Here is a 17192-nt window from a genome sequence, read left to right as displayed (position 1 = left end):
CACACTGGTGGGGGGTTTCCAACTTTTCTTTAGTGTGGAAACAGATTAAAGCGGGGGGACTTTGAGTCGGTGCTCTCAAAGTATACAACAGAAGACCTATTTTATTAAAAAAATACATTTGTAATTAAATAATGATATTGACTTCACCAGTTCTTGCTGGAAAAAAGAACTGCAACTTTCATTTCACTCCCATCAGACTTTGGAACAGCTTATTCCATTAAGGCCTATATGTACCAACCTCTGCTTAGGGTTGGGTTGCTTTGGGAACTTTCTACACATTGTACACATTGTCCTGTGTGTTTAATGTCCTGTGATCACAGTGTCATGTCATGTACATGCACCATAGAGCAACCATAACTAAAGGCATATCCTGACGATAGACTGATATGCCAAAAGGTGTAGCACCAACTATGTAGATTGATCATGAAGTGTTATCTTAGGAGACACCTTGAGAATGCCCACATCGTTGTAAGTTGTGAGGTATTATCTTGTGAGTAAGGCTCTGAGGCACTGAGACATTATTTTTCTTAAGTTGTGTTTGCATTTAACATTCTTCAAGTACAAAACATCCCATGTGTGACAGGGATATCTCATATAAGGCATTACCACCCACAGTTGACAGCACAGTAGGTGAAAATGATTGTGACCCACGGCATCAGGCTAGAATTGTCCATACGAACAGGCAAGCGGCTCTGGTAGATATCACATTCACATTCGATGCAGGAAAACCCACATGCACATCCTTCAGGTCAGCGCGGAATTCTTTAGGTTTCATAGCCAGCTGTTAATCACAATGTCTCACATTAGATATCTAATGTAGCGTCAGTGTCTGTGTGTATGAACTAAACCACATTCTACACACTACATTATCAAGGGTACATTAGATGTTTCTGCTTCAACAACTGTTTTCACTTCTCAGAAAAAGTTCACTCAATCAGAATAACGATCATTCAGTCAGATTCAGGAGATGTTTACAGAAAAAAGTGGGTGCCATGATAGAGTGGTGCGCTGCATCAATGACACTGTGTGTGCTTGCCTCAAAGCCATAGGGAGCTGCTGTGAGACGTCCCAGAGCGGCCACAGGCCTCTACAGTTGCTCTATCTTTGTTCCTCAAGAACACGAAACCCAATATAGACAAAATGTAAGAATTGGAGTTCCAGTCAAAGGCTCCTCCACTGTTCGTTAGACCCGTACCTGCTTTAATTACAGCCAGGCTGAGAAGGATCGATGGCAGCCCGATTCGCCCGACCATGCTCAGGTCGACTCAATGGGAGGGTTTATTGATCTGGCTTCCGAAGCCATTTGAGCCCCGAATGAGCTGATGGTATCTTAGCTCCAAAACACCTGACTATCTGGCTTTCAATCCCAAATCCCCACCGGCCTCAGTCATTGCGTACAGAACTCCACCAGGCACCGGCAAAAACTCTCTCTTACTCTCTCGCTTTCACTCTTACTCTCCTTCCCTCGCACCCTGCCACTCAGATTTGCTTACATGTGTGCGGTTCCCAACTTTCAGCGTGGAAGCAGATCAATCCCCGCTTTGTACTTACATGATGGTGAAAGACATATTGCCTTCAGTGCCGGTATTATGCCTCCAAATGAAAATCGATGAGGAACAAAACAGCTCAGAAGCGACGGGAGTAGGGGAAAGCAGACGCCTCTGTTCTTTCGCTGTACACAAACCTCCTGTCAGAGCAACATGAAAAAGTTGGACGTCTGAACAAGGATAACTTTTTTCAATCAAAAAAAAAAAAGAGAAATCCCTGTAAAACACACTGAAGAAATCTCCCTCCACTCAACAGATGAACAACCGCAACAGGGAATAGACTGAAGTTGCCAAACTTGAATCCCGTCAGAGTCCAGCCACAGATAGAATAGACCGAGGCACCTGTCCCCCTCCCCTGGTCAGACAGGGACAGATGAAAGGGGCTTTACCTGCGCATGGACCATGCTCCAGCTGAGCCCCCCGGATGGAAAAGTCCAGCTCCAGCTGCTCCGCTAGTCCGCTGCTGCCTATTAGACGAATTCCAGCACTCGTTAGAGGCAGGAGCCAGCCGCTGCCTCTCAGCCAGGCACACAAGAGCCGCTCAGCCAGGCACAAAGGTCGCCATGGCAACAGTGAATCCAGTCCCCCCGACCCCGCCATCGAGGGGCATTGAGCACGCAGCGTTTCATCACAACAGTGGCTCCTCCCACTCATCCCACAGACACAAATACCCACCCAAAGAAAAGTGCTCTTGTGCTGTTGCTAGGTGACCATCCTAATTGAGTCCCTCCCTCTCATGCTCGCCATCAAACGAGCAACACACCTGTATCCGGTCTGACTCTCTTCACTACGGAGTGAGTTGAGTGATGACTTTTGTTAGTGTTCAAAAGTTATTACATTAAATTAAATTAAATTAAATTAAACGTGGAAGTAGGAGAAAAAATACAGTAGTAAAGAAACTCTACTTTAGTTAAAAAATTATTGACAGCATGGATCTCAGAACCAATGTGTTGGGCTGCAACGTGGCCTTTCTAACATCATTGTTTTAGACAAACAAATTATGTGATCTGCCAGATACTGACTGCTACACTGCCTTATACACTGCCTGGCCAAAAAAAAGTTGCCACCAAAAAAGGTCACACACATTCATTGCACCACCTTTATCTTTGATTGCAGCACACATTCACTGTGGCATTGTTTCAATAAGCTTCTGTAATGTCACAAGATTTATTTCAATCCAGTGTTGCATTTATTTTTCACCAAGCTTTTGCAGCATTGATGATGGTAGAGTCTGACCACTGCACAAAGTCTTCTCCATCCAGCACATCCCAAAGATTCTCAATGAGGTTAAGGTCTGGACTCTGTGGTGAACAATCCATGTGTGAAAATTATGATCTCATGCTCCCTGAATCACTCTTTCACAATTCCAGCCCCATGAATCCTGACATTGACATCTTGAAATATGGCCATGCCATGAAGGAAGAAAAAATAAATTGATTTAGGAATTACCTGGTCTATATTCAGTATATTCAGGTAGTCAGCTGATCTCCTTCTTTCAGTACATACTGTTGCTGAACCTAGACCTGCAGACCAACTGCAGCTTTAACTCCACATCATTTACTTAGTTAACTTTAGGTGGAAACTTTTTTGGGGGCCAGGCAGTGTATTTCTTACTTGAATTTCAGCCCACGGCCTCAATGGGCAAAGATAACTCTGAATCCACATGACTACCAGATCAAGCTAATTAAGTAAAACAGGTAGAGTAGGAGAGGTTCATTGGTTAAACTAAGTCTTGCCACAGTCATGGTCAAATCAAAATCAAGCACAGAATATGTAGAAACATCTCTGTCCTCCACAAATGTGTTTACACAATGTATATCTATGTGTACATCCCAAAGAACTAGCGATATTACCCACACTAAGACTTTTTACACTGCCTCCTCTCCTCATCCCTGACACGTTTCCTGTCTGTTCCTGTCATTCTGTTGGCCAAGCCTTCTGCGACTCCTGCCCAGAAGAACCTGACAGTAGAGGGGGCAGGTGAAGTAGGCGGCCCCTCTTTTGAAAACTGCACAGAATGGTTGTCAATCGCGAGCTCGGTTGGGGGTGAAACGGCAAATGTTTTGCTATCTCTCCTTCTTTTCGAACTCTCTCTCTCTCTCTTCCTTGTTTGATTTCTCTCACCTCCTGTCTCGTCCAGACTGAAATCTCCATCTCGCCGCAACTTTTGCTGCCTGCTCGTCTTGGCAACAAGCCTGTGAGGGAGCATGTGCACACAAACACACCCGGGCGGGGGAAAAAAAAATGCAGCACAAAAACATTTATCTAATGAATATTTTTTTAAAAATGCAGACAGAATGTGTGTCCATATTCGAGGGAGGATAATAATGAGTGCTGCCAAACGCGCTCTCACTCTCCTGACTCAGCCCTGTCGCTAGCCCCAGCCATGCATTATTCACAGCCTGGACACGGCTACATCGCTCGCCGCCGAATGTCCCGTCTGATCCGACTCGCGCTAAATTAGAGCAGAGTCTGAGCCAAGAGCTCCAGCAGGGGAGGCGCTGTGTACTGCACCCAGTCTACAAGTTGTGCATGAATGCTAGTTTTGGATGCTTTGCTAGCTAAAGCAATGGGGTTGGAATTCAAATAAATGCAAAATGTACAAAATGCCAATGGTAAAGGGGTCTTCCTGCATGAATTAGCATTGTGTTATACTGCACTTTCTCTCTGCCTTAACTCACATCATTAGAATGGGGCTTTCCTGGACTTTAAGCCACTGGGGCATCACTGCAGGTGGGCAAAATGCTTCTCTTTCTATGACATCACTCACATATGCTTATTACTAGAAACAGAAACGTTTCTATGGGTTTATGTAAGCTATCCAGAAAAGCTAATGTAAGTATCTTGCAGTCTCATGAATGCAACTCTTCATTATAGTGTAACCATGTATATTTTATTATGCTCATGATTTTCACTTTTAAAATAGTTGCTAAATCCTAAATAAGATGCATATTTAACCATTTTCAATCAGAACTGATGTTTTGTTCACCAAAAGCAGTGACTGAATGATAAAATTACAAAAACACATTTGACATTCATTGTAAAATAAATCAGTTTAAAAAAAGTTTTCTGCCATAGCTATGTTTGTAGGGCATGCTATCCTTGGTCCTTTACATTTAAAAACAGTGGACATGTATTAACCGTGACAATTAGTTCACAACTGAGAGAAAAAAATAAAAAAGAGCTACTATATTACCTAAAAAATCTCTTAATAGATTAGCACTTACATATGTATTAGGACTCCTGATAGAATATGTTCAAGATCGAGCCTTGAGATCATCAAGTACTGCCTTATTAAATATTTAATATATAAAAAAAAATGTTGAAGCAGTCCTTTGAACTCTCTATCAATATATAATGTATCTATATATTTTTTCACCTTAGTTTTCGTTTCTTTGAATTATTTTATATTATTTGCCATTTATTAGTTTTACTAACATTTTTATTATATCTAGTATACATTATAGTATACAATATATCATTTTATTATATAATATGATTTATTATTTATTTCTACGTCAATTAATAACATTAGTGCCTACATAAGGCTTAAAGATATGGCAAAAATATATATCCCAATATATATAGAGATCTATGATATAATTCTGATATCAATATAAACAATACCAATACAGTAAAAAATATTATATCACATTTTTTAAGACATGTTCACGATACACAGTATTTATCATATTTTGACATACAGTCAAACATCAGCAGTGGCATAGTATATTGATTCTTATTTCATTTTTTCTGCACATCAACCAATTAAAAAATATTTTAACACTCTCTGTAATGAAATGTACAGTTAAGTCGGTGTTCTTTCAGCACTGATGATATCCTCGAAATGCTTATTGTTGATACAATAAGAAAATGTAGCACAATGTGATTAAATATCAATGCATAATGTCCAGCTCTATGTGTACATTACAGTCCAATGAGTAGTAGTAACTAGTAACACACAAAAGGTCACCGTGTACATTTTTCTGTTATTGAGTACAATGTGTAATCATCTACGGTGCAGTTAAGGCATGTGTGAAACCCAGAACTCATTAACGCAGAGGTTCACTTACTTTTTCAAGCCTGCATTGTGGATGTTTACTCAAATTGATCAATAAAAAACACATCAACATTACAGTTTGACACAAGAAAATTTTATTAAAATATGATTTTTAGTTTAGTAAGATTGTCCTTCGTTTTGACATATATACTAATTAAACTGCAATACATTGATAATCAATGCTGATTAACCAATTAGCCCTTATCTACTTTATTTTTCTTTCAACTATATTTTTAGGGCACCACCCTGTTACATATAAGAATACACAGTATAATGGTAAAGACTATGTAAACTTTTACACTGACAATATTGCCTGTAGTTGCATTGAAAGTCAAATACTGTCCTAACTCTATTTGATTGAATAGAAGTGAGTGGCATAATTCAATTAGGTTCTTACAAGAGTTTGTGTGTGTGTGTTAGTGTGTTAGTGAGAGAGAGAGAGAGTGAGAGAGTGAGTGAGAGAGGGATGCGAATCTTGCAGCTTTCCTGCTTTCGCGCTTTTGCAGTGAATGTGGCCAGTAGCTAATGAATGGCGACTGACAAGCAGATAAGTGTGGTCACTCTTGTGCATACCAAACATGCTGCCTGCTACACTCCCTGGCTGTCAAGTCCACTTCTTGTGCCCACAGCCTGGCACTCCTATCAGCTAGGGAGATGAGAGGGGGATGTGGAAAGGAATGATCCCTCATTACTGCATCTCATCTCTGTATGTCTGAAACTTCTGTATCTTGAGTTTATCAGCCATGAAACTGTCGGAGGGAGTGTACAGTACTGTTCTAAAGTCATGCAGAGCCCAAAAGCATTGCTTACAAGTGTTTATGAGAAGATTAAGTGTTTGTTTTACACATGACATTAAAACATATATTTAAAACATATATACATATATTTTCCAGGTTCAGAATTGTATGAAATGTCACATAATCCCAATTGAGAAACTCAATAGAAGGTTTTTTAAGAAATTAAAGATTTGATGATACCAAACCCAAGTCTCGATGCATCTAACAAGAATTAGAACGAAATGAAAGAAGAGTAAAAGAACAGCAAGGTTAAACTTGGTAATCTTAAAATAGATAGGAAATACAGCTGAACAGATCATATGCCGTGTTTTGCGATATAAAGGCCTTCAAACACTGGACACTTAACATCCAAAAAATGTATACCATTGTTCATAATAGAGACAAGCACACCAGCACTAGGACCAAACACTGATTCATGCAAGCGCTTCATGGCTCTGAGCACTATTCAGGTCCTTAGCTGGTCACAACACACCATGCTGCATTTTAACAACCAAATTGAGAACACAGAAAACAGAAAAAAAACAGAAATTTACACAAAGAATGATAGGTGGTTAACAAACAAATACTTAAGCTTAAGTTACCTCAACTAACATTACTATTCTAGTCCTGTAGAGTTTGTATCTGCTGGAAAACAAACAGTTTATGAAGAGCTATTATACCGAGTAAACTGATGAGAATAATGAGTATTGCAAGTAATGCTACATGCTTTATTTTATTGTCTTCATTAATTGTTTTCAAATATACTTGTCTGTATGTATAAAAACGAACTTGAACCTGCTGTTTATTGGCTGCACTCTGTATGCAGTGGGTGAAAGATGTAATATATACACATCAAATTCAAATAAACTGTTTATAAAGTTTGTTTTGCAGTTTAATATCATCTGTACAGGAAGTTTGGGTCTACATAAATGTTTCTAGAGGAAACACTGACCTACAGTATCTCTGTTTGCAGTCAAGAATATTTAAAATGTTTAAAGACACATAGTGTAATGGAAAGTTCCCAGAACTTTGGCTTTAGACTGTAAAACAGGATTGTTGTACATTTTTTTTCCATGGAAAATAAACACAGTGCTCAGACCTAGAGCCTTTAATATGGCTGATATGCCTGACTGCAGAATGACACAGAAGGTCTATTGATTATAATCCAAACACACTCATTAAAATGAAGGTATCAAAAAAGCTTTCTTGGAGCAATGCCATGAAAGAAGAACTTTAGCTTCTTTACGAGACCTTTCCATTGATCGTGTTTTAAAAAGGTCCACATCACAGTAAACTGCATTTTGCTCACTTTTTTATTTTAAAAAGTTTGTAGAATGTGGAATATATAAATAATGATAAAGGTTATAAAAGTACAAGTTACAAATGCCCAGTAACTTTATATTTTTACAGATTTTTAGAGCTGTATGTGTAAATGCAAATGTCTGGATCAGAGAATTATAATCCAGACTGGCAGAATTATCCAATTCCAGAGAATTCAAAGATACCAACCATGTGCTTAAATCACAAAAAACACTTCATATGTAATATTGGATCTTGTTCTTAAATAATTTAACGAGTAAGTTTAATATATTTGGATTTGTAAAAAAAAATAAAATAGATACAATATTTGGACAAACTCACAAAATTGTTTCAGCATCAATGTTGCAATGTCCACATGTGTAGTTGTCACTTTGCAGGACAAACAATGTTTTATGCAATGTCAAAATATATATATATTTTTTGTACATTTTTAACATTTAACTCACAGTATTCTCATCTTGTGGGGTAGTATCTACCAGATTACCTATTATATCTCCTCAATACTATTTATTTTACTCCAGTTATTAATAAACATATGCTGGATCATTGACATTTGGCAAATGTGGTGAAAATAAAAGTTGGGTTCGTGCATTGCTGCGCATCAAACCAAGATATAAACGAATATCTGACAGTTGACTGTCTAGGTTGTGTTCAGTCAGTGGCGCAGCTGTGTTTTCTGTTGCCAAGATAGCAATACACCAGAAATTTACCTAAACACACTTCATTTTCAGGTTTTCATGTCCATTGGCGGAGATATATTCGTGAGCTCTTTCGCTATTTAAACGAATGCATGAAAATAAACTGTTGCCGAGCTTTAAGATAGCAATGACCATCACGATGCGGCTTGCACGGGGTGTAAGAAAGGGCAAGAAAAGTCTGTGTAATTCTAAAGGATAAAGAAAGGTTGGAAAAGAGACATGTAAGGTTAATTATTGCAGTTTATGTTACATAAGCACACACTGGTCATAACAGGCCCTCAGGGGAACAATACAAGAAAAATAGGCTATACAAAGATAGGGTATGAGCTCTATACAGAACCATGACTGTAAATGAGATATACGAATGTAAAGAACCTTTTCAATTGAAATAAAGGAGCTTCTACATAATGACTAACCTAATAATCATACAAAACCTTTATTTTGGAGTATGTGTACTGGACGGTAACAGTAAATCCAGGCCTTCCTTAAAGACTACAGCTACAATGTCTCATATTAATATTTTTCACCAATAAACATTCTTGTATCTAACATATTATTTTCTCTAATGACTTACACCACAATGACTTTACACCATATGCCTTAAAGGTAACCAATCACACACACATGCATGCATGCATTCACGCCCATTTACTGTGGTGGCCTGCTGTCATAAAAGACGCTGCAGTGGATATAATATCTTGATGTTGCCATTTACAGAAACAAGCTGTATTAGACAAAATGCTGAACAGTTTCCACAACTGCCGTCATCATTCACGCTCCGCTCAATACAAAGGTGACACGCAAATGTTCCTCAAACGCCCACATGTGCAAAACCTCCCTCAGCACCAGCATGCTATTGTGGAGGCTGTCAGGGAGTGAAGGATAGAGTTTCTGAGCTGCACTTTTTCAGCCCTGCACTGAAGGGTCTCGTTACCCTCTCTGGGGGCGAGGGGTGTCAGTGCCACCTGACCGAGCTCCCCACGGACACTATAGAACAATGGAGCATGTAATCTGCATGCTTGAATGAACCTCTGCATACCAGGTGACACCCTGTCCCTCTCTTTCACTCCTTCTAAGGAGAGAAAGGTTGGGTTCTGTTTCAATCCCTGAATACAGAATCAGAATCACAGCTCAACTCTCTTGCAAAACTCAAGCATGATGGTATTGCTATTAACCCTTTGATGCACAACATGGGTCAAAAATGACCCGCATTCATTTTCTATGTAACCTTATGTATGGCTGAGTGTTTGAGTGTTTCTATGATATATCTTAGCAATACATGAATTCAATCATTCAGTATCCAAGGTACAGTATTCCTCAATGAACTTGTTTTTAATCTTAGTACATCTTATTTACTTTACTTATTTACTTTTTACCTTACCCACAAATAGTACATGTGGGTCATGTCTGACCTGTGTGTGTAAAACTGATGTAGAAATAAAAAAAGCTTCTTCATAAAGTAATAAAGGAGAATAAAATTGAAGATTTGTGTTAAAGACAACCTCAGTCATTCCTACATGAATATATATATATATATATATATATATATATATATATATATATATATATATATATATATATATATATATATATATATACACTGCTCAAAAAAATAAAGGGAACACTCAAATAACACAATAAAACTCCAAGTAAATCAAACTTCTGTGAAATTAAACTGTCCACTTAGGAAGCAACACTGATTGACAATCAATTTCACCTGCTGTTGTGCAAATGGAATAGACAACAGGTGGAAATTATTGGCAATTAGCAAGACACACTCAATAAAGGAGTGGTTCTGCAGGTGGGGACCACAGACCACTTCTCAGAACCTATGCTGTCTGGCTGATGTTTTGGTCAGTTTTGAATGTTGGTGGTGCTTTCACACTCGTGGTAGCATGAGACGGACTCTACAACCCACACAAGTGGCTCAGGTAGTGCAGCTCATCCAGGATGGCACATCAATGCGAGCTGTGGCAAGAAGGTTTGCTGTGTCTGTCAGCGTAGTGTCCAGTGGCTGGAGGCGCTACCAGGGGACAGGCCAGTACACCAGGAGACGTGGAGGAGGCCGTAGGAGGGCAACAACCCAGCAGCAGGACCGCTACCTCCGCCTTTGTGCAAGAAGGAACAGGAGGAGCACTGCCAGAGCCCTGCAAAATGACCTCCAGCTGGCCACAAATGTGCATGTGTCTGCACAAACGGTTAGAAACCGACTCCATGAGGATGGTATGAGGGCCCGACGTCCACAGATGGGGGTTGTGCTCACAGCCCAACACCGTGCAGGACGCTTGGCATTTGCCAGAGAACACCAGGATTGGCAAATTCGCCACTGGCGCCTTGTGCTCTTCACAGATGAAAGCAGGTTCACACTGAGCACATGACAGACGTGACAGAGTCTGGAGACGCCGTGGAGAGCGGTCTGCTGCCTGCAACATCCTTCAGCATGACCGGTTTGGCAGTGGGTCAGTAATGGTGTGGGGTGGCATTTCTTTGGAGGGCTGCACGGGCTGCATGTGCTCACCAGAGGTAGCCTGACTGCCATTAGGTACCGAGATGAGATCCTCAGACCCCTTGTGAGACCATATGCTGGTGCGGTTGGCCCTGGGTTCCTCCTAATGCAGGACAATGCTAGACCTCATGTGGCTGGAGTGTGTCAGCAGTTCCTGCAAGATGAAGGCATTGAAGCTATGGACTAGCCCGCCCGTTCCCCAGACCTGAATCCGATTGAGCACATCTGGGACATCATGTCTCGCTCCATCCACCAACGTCACGTTGCACCACAGACTGTCCAGGAGTTGGTGGATGCTTTAGTCCAGGTCTGGGAGGAGATCCCTCAGGAGACCATCCGCCACCTCATCAGGAGCATGCCCAGGCGTTGTAGGGAGGTCATACAGGCACGTGTAGGCCACACACAATACTGAGCCTCATTTTGACCTGTTTTAAGGACATTACATTAAAGTTGGATCAGCCTGTAGTGTGTTTTTTCACTTTAATTTTGTGTGTGGCTCCAAATCCAGGCCTCCATTGGTTAATAAATTTGATTTCCATTGATGATTTTTGTGTGATTTTGTTGTCAGCACATTCAACTTCAACTGTACAGAACAAAGTATTCAATGAGAATATTTCATTCATTCAGATCTAGGATGTGTTATTTGAGTGTTCCCTTTATTTTTTTGAGCAGTGTATATATATATATATATATCAATTCAATGAACAATGAACAAAATTTAAGAAATGTGTCATTTTGCCATGAATTTCCAAATTTCTAGCATACAACTTTACCTACAGTTCAGACAGCTGCTTGTTAAACATCACCACTGGTGTTGTCCTAAAAAGCTAGATGCAAAACCCCTGCAGATATAAAGTTAATATTTAAGAACTGAGATCTCCATTCTTTCAGTTTGTAAATGTTTTATGTTTACACAGATGTAAGCTGAAACTGATTGTATAAATATGCTAACCCTATGTGAGGCGATAGCACCTCATGAAGAGGCCAGTAGGGCTGGGCGATATGGATCAAAATCAATATCTTGATATAGTACAGGTCAAAACTTCTCATTCTTTATTTTCAAACAATTTACATTGTAGATTCTCACTGAAGGCATCAAAACTATGAATGAACACATGTGGAATTTTATGTACTTAACAAAAAATGGGCTGGCCTCCTCAGTCACCGGACCTGAACCCAATCCAGATGTTTTTGGGGTGAGCTGGAGCACAGAGTGAAGGCAAAGGGACCAACAAGTGCTAAACACCTTTGGGAACTCCTTCCTTCAAGACTGTTGGAAAACCATTTTAGGTGACCACCTCTTGAAGCTCATTGAGAGAACGCCAAGAGTGTGCAAAGCAGTAATCAGAGCAAAGGGTGGCTATTTTGCAGAAACTAGAATATATTTTATTAAGTTTTTTCACCTTTTTTTGTTAAGTACATAAAACTCCACATGTGTTCATTGATGCCTTCAGTGAGAATCTACAATGTAAATAGTCATGAAAATAAAGAAAACGCATTGAAAAAGAGAAGGCCAAACTTTTGGCCTGTACTGTATTAATTATATGAAAGATGATATACAATATACTGTATATACTATTTCTTTCTAATCTCATATGTTATTAACAAAATACACTTCTGAGACAAAAATACATGTTCCAAATTTAATGCAGGTACTTTTTTATTAACATTCAGCTGCAGACGAACACGAGATATATTCTAGAGATGGAAAGATCAGTTGACTAGGTATTGTATCGACAAGCTGAGATAAGAGAAAAGCAACCTGCCGGAATGCGACATAGTCTATTATGATATAAACGATGTTGTCTCAGCTTATATCATACATGAAAAAATATTGATAATTCTTAAAAACTCAATATATATATCACCAGCTCTACTCTACAGAGAAGAAGAACAGGAACCCAGAGAACTAGGCCTAAAATACTCTAAGCCAACTATGTTCTGGTTATTGATTCATAAGCTGAATCTGGTGTGTCTCAAAAGATAAAATACTAAATACTAAATTCTTAAGTGTACTGTTTGTTCATGACTGTGGTCTAGCATTCTGGAACTCTACACATCCAGTCCGGGAACTTAACAGTCTTTATAGCCATATGCAAGTGATAATCCAGCTTGAAGCAATGAAGACTCTTCTGTGACTACTGGATTCAGTTCAGAAGTGCACGCAGAAAGGTCAGGAGAAATTGCATAGTGCTCCAGGGAACACTTGTTTTGATTTTATAGCTGAGAATTTTATTTTGTGGTCCCTGTTGTACTGGCCAGCTAATAAAACTGCACTAAGGCTAAGGGTTACGAGCAGAGCAGCGCAGGAGTGGTTTGAGGTGAAATACCATATTGTACGCTGTGTATGAGGAGATTTTGTCCATTTATGTGTTCTGAGTGAAAGGTAGCAGCGCTGTGTGAAAAGATGCTGGGCTGCAGCTTATAGCTAAGAACCTAATGTCACAACACAACAGATCAGAGGCCACTACTGACCATGAGGAAGCCCATTAACTGACCTGCACCACCAAGTGAGCAGATCCACCACAGAATCTGAGCTGGCTGTGTAATAAACTTTGACTCGTCAAAAGTCATGGGATAGAAGTGTGTTACCTTAGGGATTGGACTGGGAACACCAACACTTGTATGTGTGAAGTTGTGAGGTGTTATCTTGTGAGGAAGGCTGAACACTGTTTGGTGTGATAACTGGAAGGAGATGTAAATTATAAGAGCTGATATTTGGCTCCAGATGGATTCATATTTCCTCAATCCACAGGGTTGCCATGTGTGTATCAGAAATATATCATACAAAGCATTAGCACCCACAGTGGACAGAAAAGTGGATAAAAATGATCGGGACCAGCAGCATCTGGCTGGAACTGTCCATGTAAACATATTTGTAAACCACTCCAGCAGAAATCACATGCAATCCATTCAATATAGGAGACTCCACACTCGTATCAGTCAGTGCAGTAGCCTATAGCTTCACTGGGCATGGCAAAAGTCATGGGACATGATACTTGTTAGGGCTGCACAATACTGGAAAAATCAGCCCCGCCCTCACCCACATGCTGTCTTGTGTCAGAGATCCGGACCAATTCAAGTGACCTTAGTCAGCACTTTAGAGTCGGCCAAGTACTCAAAACCTGACAAATACAGCAAAACAACAGTAATCAGCCCTTTAATTGGACCTTTTTAAAGGTAAATCAGAGCGTTTTTCTGGGATTAAAAGTGTAAATTCAGCTGTAACTGCGCAAAACTGTGCCAGACTGAGGTGCACAGTTTATGCATTTACAAGCACGAGCCCAACCATGTGGAGGCCATGCGATTACCTTGTGTTTAAACCCGCTTCCCCTATGTCTCATGCTTCTCAGGCAGCAGCAGCCTGTCTCTCACACAGACACAGAGACAGTGCTGTTCACTCAGAAAATTACAGCTGCCTATCTTTTTCTAGTGTCAAGAATTAAAACATTGCAACATGACGTGTTTGATTTAATTGCCTTAGGTAACATCGCACGTCCTGTAATGTGATCACTGTGTGTTTTTTCTCATTGCTATGACGATGCTTAAATGAGATATCGTGCAGCCCTAATACTTGCCATGTCAGTGTGTTGTTGGATATTACTGCAGATTTAAAATATAAAAAAAATCTGTTAAATGGTAAAACTATTATTAATACATTAACATTTAGAAAATGTACAGGCTGGCATTTTTTTTTATCATAAATTATATCACAATATAAAGTAATATATTCACAATATATTATGCCCGTGTTGCATAGAACCGGTCAAAATATTCATCTGCACAGCTAAACAACTTAATAAAACAAGAAATCTTTCCACTAGAACTTGAGTTTTGATGCTGGATGGGGGAATACTCATTACTCCAGGGTCATTAGCATATCTTTGGCTGACAGGTTTCATAATGAAACGGTGTGAATGCACGGCGCATGTGTGCATCACAAACGCAGGTCCATGGGGCAAAGCTACGCTACGCAGGAACATTATGTAACCAGCAAAAAGGGGGTTACCATCAAGCAGGTCTGCAAAACTGTATCCAACCGCAGCGTGTGAAAATCTGTCACGGCAATACTCTTGGCTATACTTATGAGGCAGACTGAGAGATATCAGCATATTATGTATGAATTTTCACAGGATGCTCACGGGAAACATGATGCAATCCTCAGAATGCGGGGATCAGAACTGAAAGACAAAAATGTCAAAAAAACGTACAATATTAATCTGAAAGAAGAAAAAAAAAATGCAAACTGCATATCAAATACCAGAACCGCTGGATTTAGAAAAAGCATTCTTTGGACATCAAACAGCTTCACAACATTACTACTTAATTTATCTATTTATACTGTATATACAATATTGTAGAAAAAAGAGAAGAGTAGAAAAAGTAGACTCCTATTTATATTTGTGGACAAAAGTATCACATATTTCAGGATATGCTGGTGAAATAAACTTAAGAATGGCAAGTGGCATGGAAGTGACATAGAAAAATATGTTTTTAAAGGTCTCCTTTAGCTAAAATCCATGTTTTCTTGTTATTTGTGAAATACTATAGGTCTCTCCGAGTTGTATATGGATGCTACATATTAAACTGTTCTTCAGCCTCCATTGTCTGCATTAGGTAGTAAAAAAAAAATCCTCAGAAATACAAGTTGATCAGGAAAGGCTCAGAAGTCCACGTCAACCAGTGAGTTCATGGCCTCCCACCTCGGCTCAGGACCACCCACAGACAAAGCTGAAGCCGGAGTAGGAGGGGGGGTCTGCGCGGCCACGGGGAGAAGGGGGGGTGGTTTGCTATTCCACGGAGAGTAATGGGGGGGATCAAATCCTGTCTTTCTTCAGAGACGACACCAAAGACACACCGACAAACAGTAAATCCAGCAGCATGATCCACAATTGACCGGTGCACTATACATCACTAAAATAGGGCCCATAATAGTGGGCATTTTTGATTAATCAAACATAAAACACACAATAAATAGCACACCTGATTAGCTTACACACATTTATATAACCCTACGTCCTAGACTCTATGGTGCCAATACATTAAATTAAAACAAGGTAATCTCTACATGCTAAAGTTAAAATGTATGCAAAAAACCCTTCAAATCAAATCTGAGCATTTAATCAACATGTGAGTTGTTTGATTGCAAAGCATACCATACAATGATAAGGTTTGCTATTCTCTATTCTAGAGACATGAGAGGTGAACCTACAACCGAAAAATCAAGGGTTTAAATCCCAGGACTGCTGGATTTGCCCCTGGGTAAATCATTTAACCCTGCACTGGTGTTAACCCCAGACCAAGGTGCTCTGCAAGATGTGCTGAGCTGCTCCCAGAGCAAATTACCTATTTCCCCTCGCAGGCCAATCAATAATGTATAACTTCATTTCTATACTCTATCATGCTTACAACATGCACATGATGAATACATTCATTTATTTATGAATGTAGGTATTATTACTTTATGGATTTGCTTCGGTAAATAAATTTTAATTAATACATTTTCCAAATAAAATACGTAAATTACATATATCCCCATTTATTATCCTTAAGATAACATTCAAGTGTTTTTATAATTATTTATTTATTTATTTTTTACAAACCCCTCCCTTTATCCCTTCTACCGCCACAGGCTGTGTTTGTATGTGTGCCTTTAAGACTGACATTTGTAAATGAGTCCTGTTCTGACTGGTTTTCCTGTATAATGTCTCATTTAAAACCAACACATGTTGTAACACTGCTTATAACTAGGGTACTGTAGGCTGAATAAGATTTAAAAAACTGCTAAAACTGAATAGAAAATACACTTTTAGCATGTTTGTTTTTGTGACAACACATAAATACTGTAAATTCAAATCTCACTTTCTGTGTCTTGTTTGTAACCGCACCCCTCATTACCTGTCTTCACCCTCCCTTTGTATAAATAGCCCAGTGTATGAGTGTTTGCTTGTGGAGTCTTTTGTATCCTTGTCTTGCGTATATCCAAGTTTTGTATCTTTGTGACCGTATATTCGTGAATAGAGATTGTGTTCTGTGTTCCTTAGTATCTTTTTGATACCACAATCCAGGTCTGTTGTTTTTGTATTTTCTAGTTATTCTAAAAGTTATTCTAAAAGTTATGTTTTAAAGTTTCTTGTTTCCTCAGTTTTCCTAGTCTTTGTCTCAGTTTAATTTATATCCTTAATCTTGTTTTTTTCTGAGTTTTTGCGTTACCCGCGTTTTGTTTTCTGTTTTTATTAATCTTGTTTGTTTATTAAATATTTATCTGCACTATCCACCCTCTCA

The 17192-nt window shown here is 39.3% G+C and overlaps 1 protein-coding gene across 2 annotated transcripts in view; it reads right to left on the bottom strand.

The window, feature by feature from the left end:
* ctnnd2a (catenin (cadherin-associated protein), delta 2a) overlaps nucleotides 1-17192 on the bottom strand; it is a 628772-nt gene that overhangs the window by 466358 nt on the left and 145222 nt on the right. Inside the window, exon 1 of one of the 2 annotated variants that reach the window (XM_022681995.2) lies at nucleotides 1937-2077. The exons of the other annotated variant lie outside the window; for it this stretch is intronic. Within the exon in view, the coding sequence (XP_022537716.2) occupies nucleotides 1937-1951 (15 nt within the window). The 5' untranslated portion in view covers nucleotides 1952-2077. Of the gene's footprint in view, nucleotides 1-1936; nucleotides 2078-17192 lie in introns of those variants that run through there. 2 annotated transcript variants of the gene reach the window in all.

This window comes from Astyanax mexicanus, chromosome 1 (genome assembly GCF_023375975.1).
Source record: "Astyanax mexicanus isolate ESR-SI-001 chromosome 1, AstMex3_surface, whole genome shotgun sequence".
NCBI classification, from domain to species: Eukaryota; Metazoa; Chordata; class Actinopteri; order Characiformes; family Acestrorhamphidae; genus Astyanax; species Astyanax mexicanus.
The sequence above is the reverse complement of the archived record's forward strand: the minus strand, read 5'-3'. Positions and strand labels throughout refer to the sequence as shown.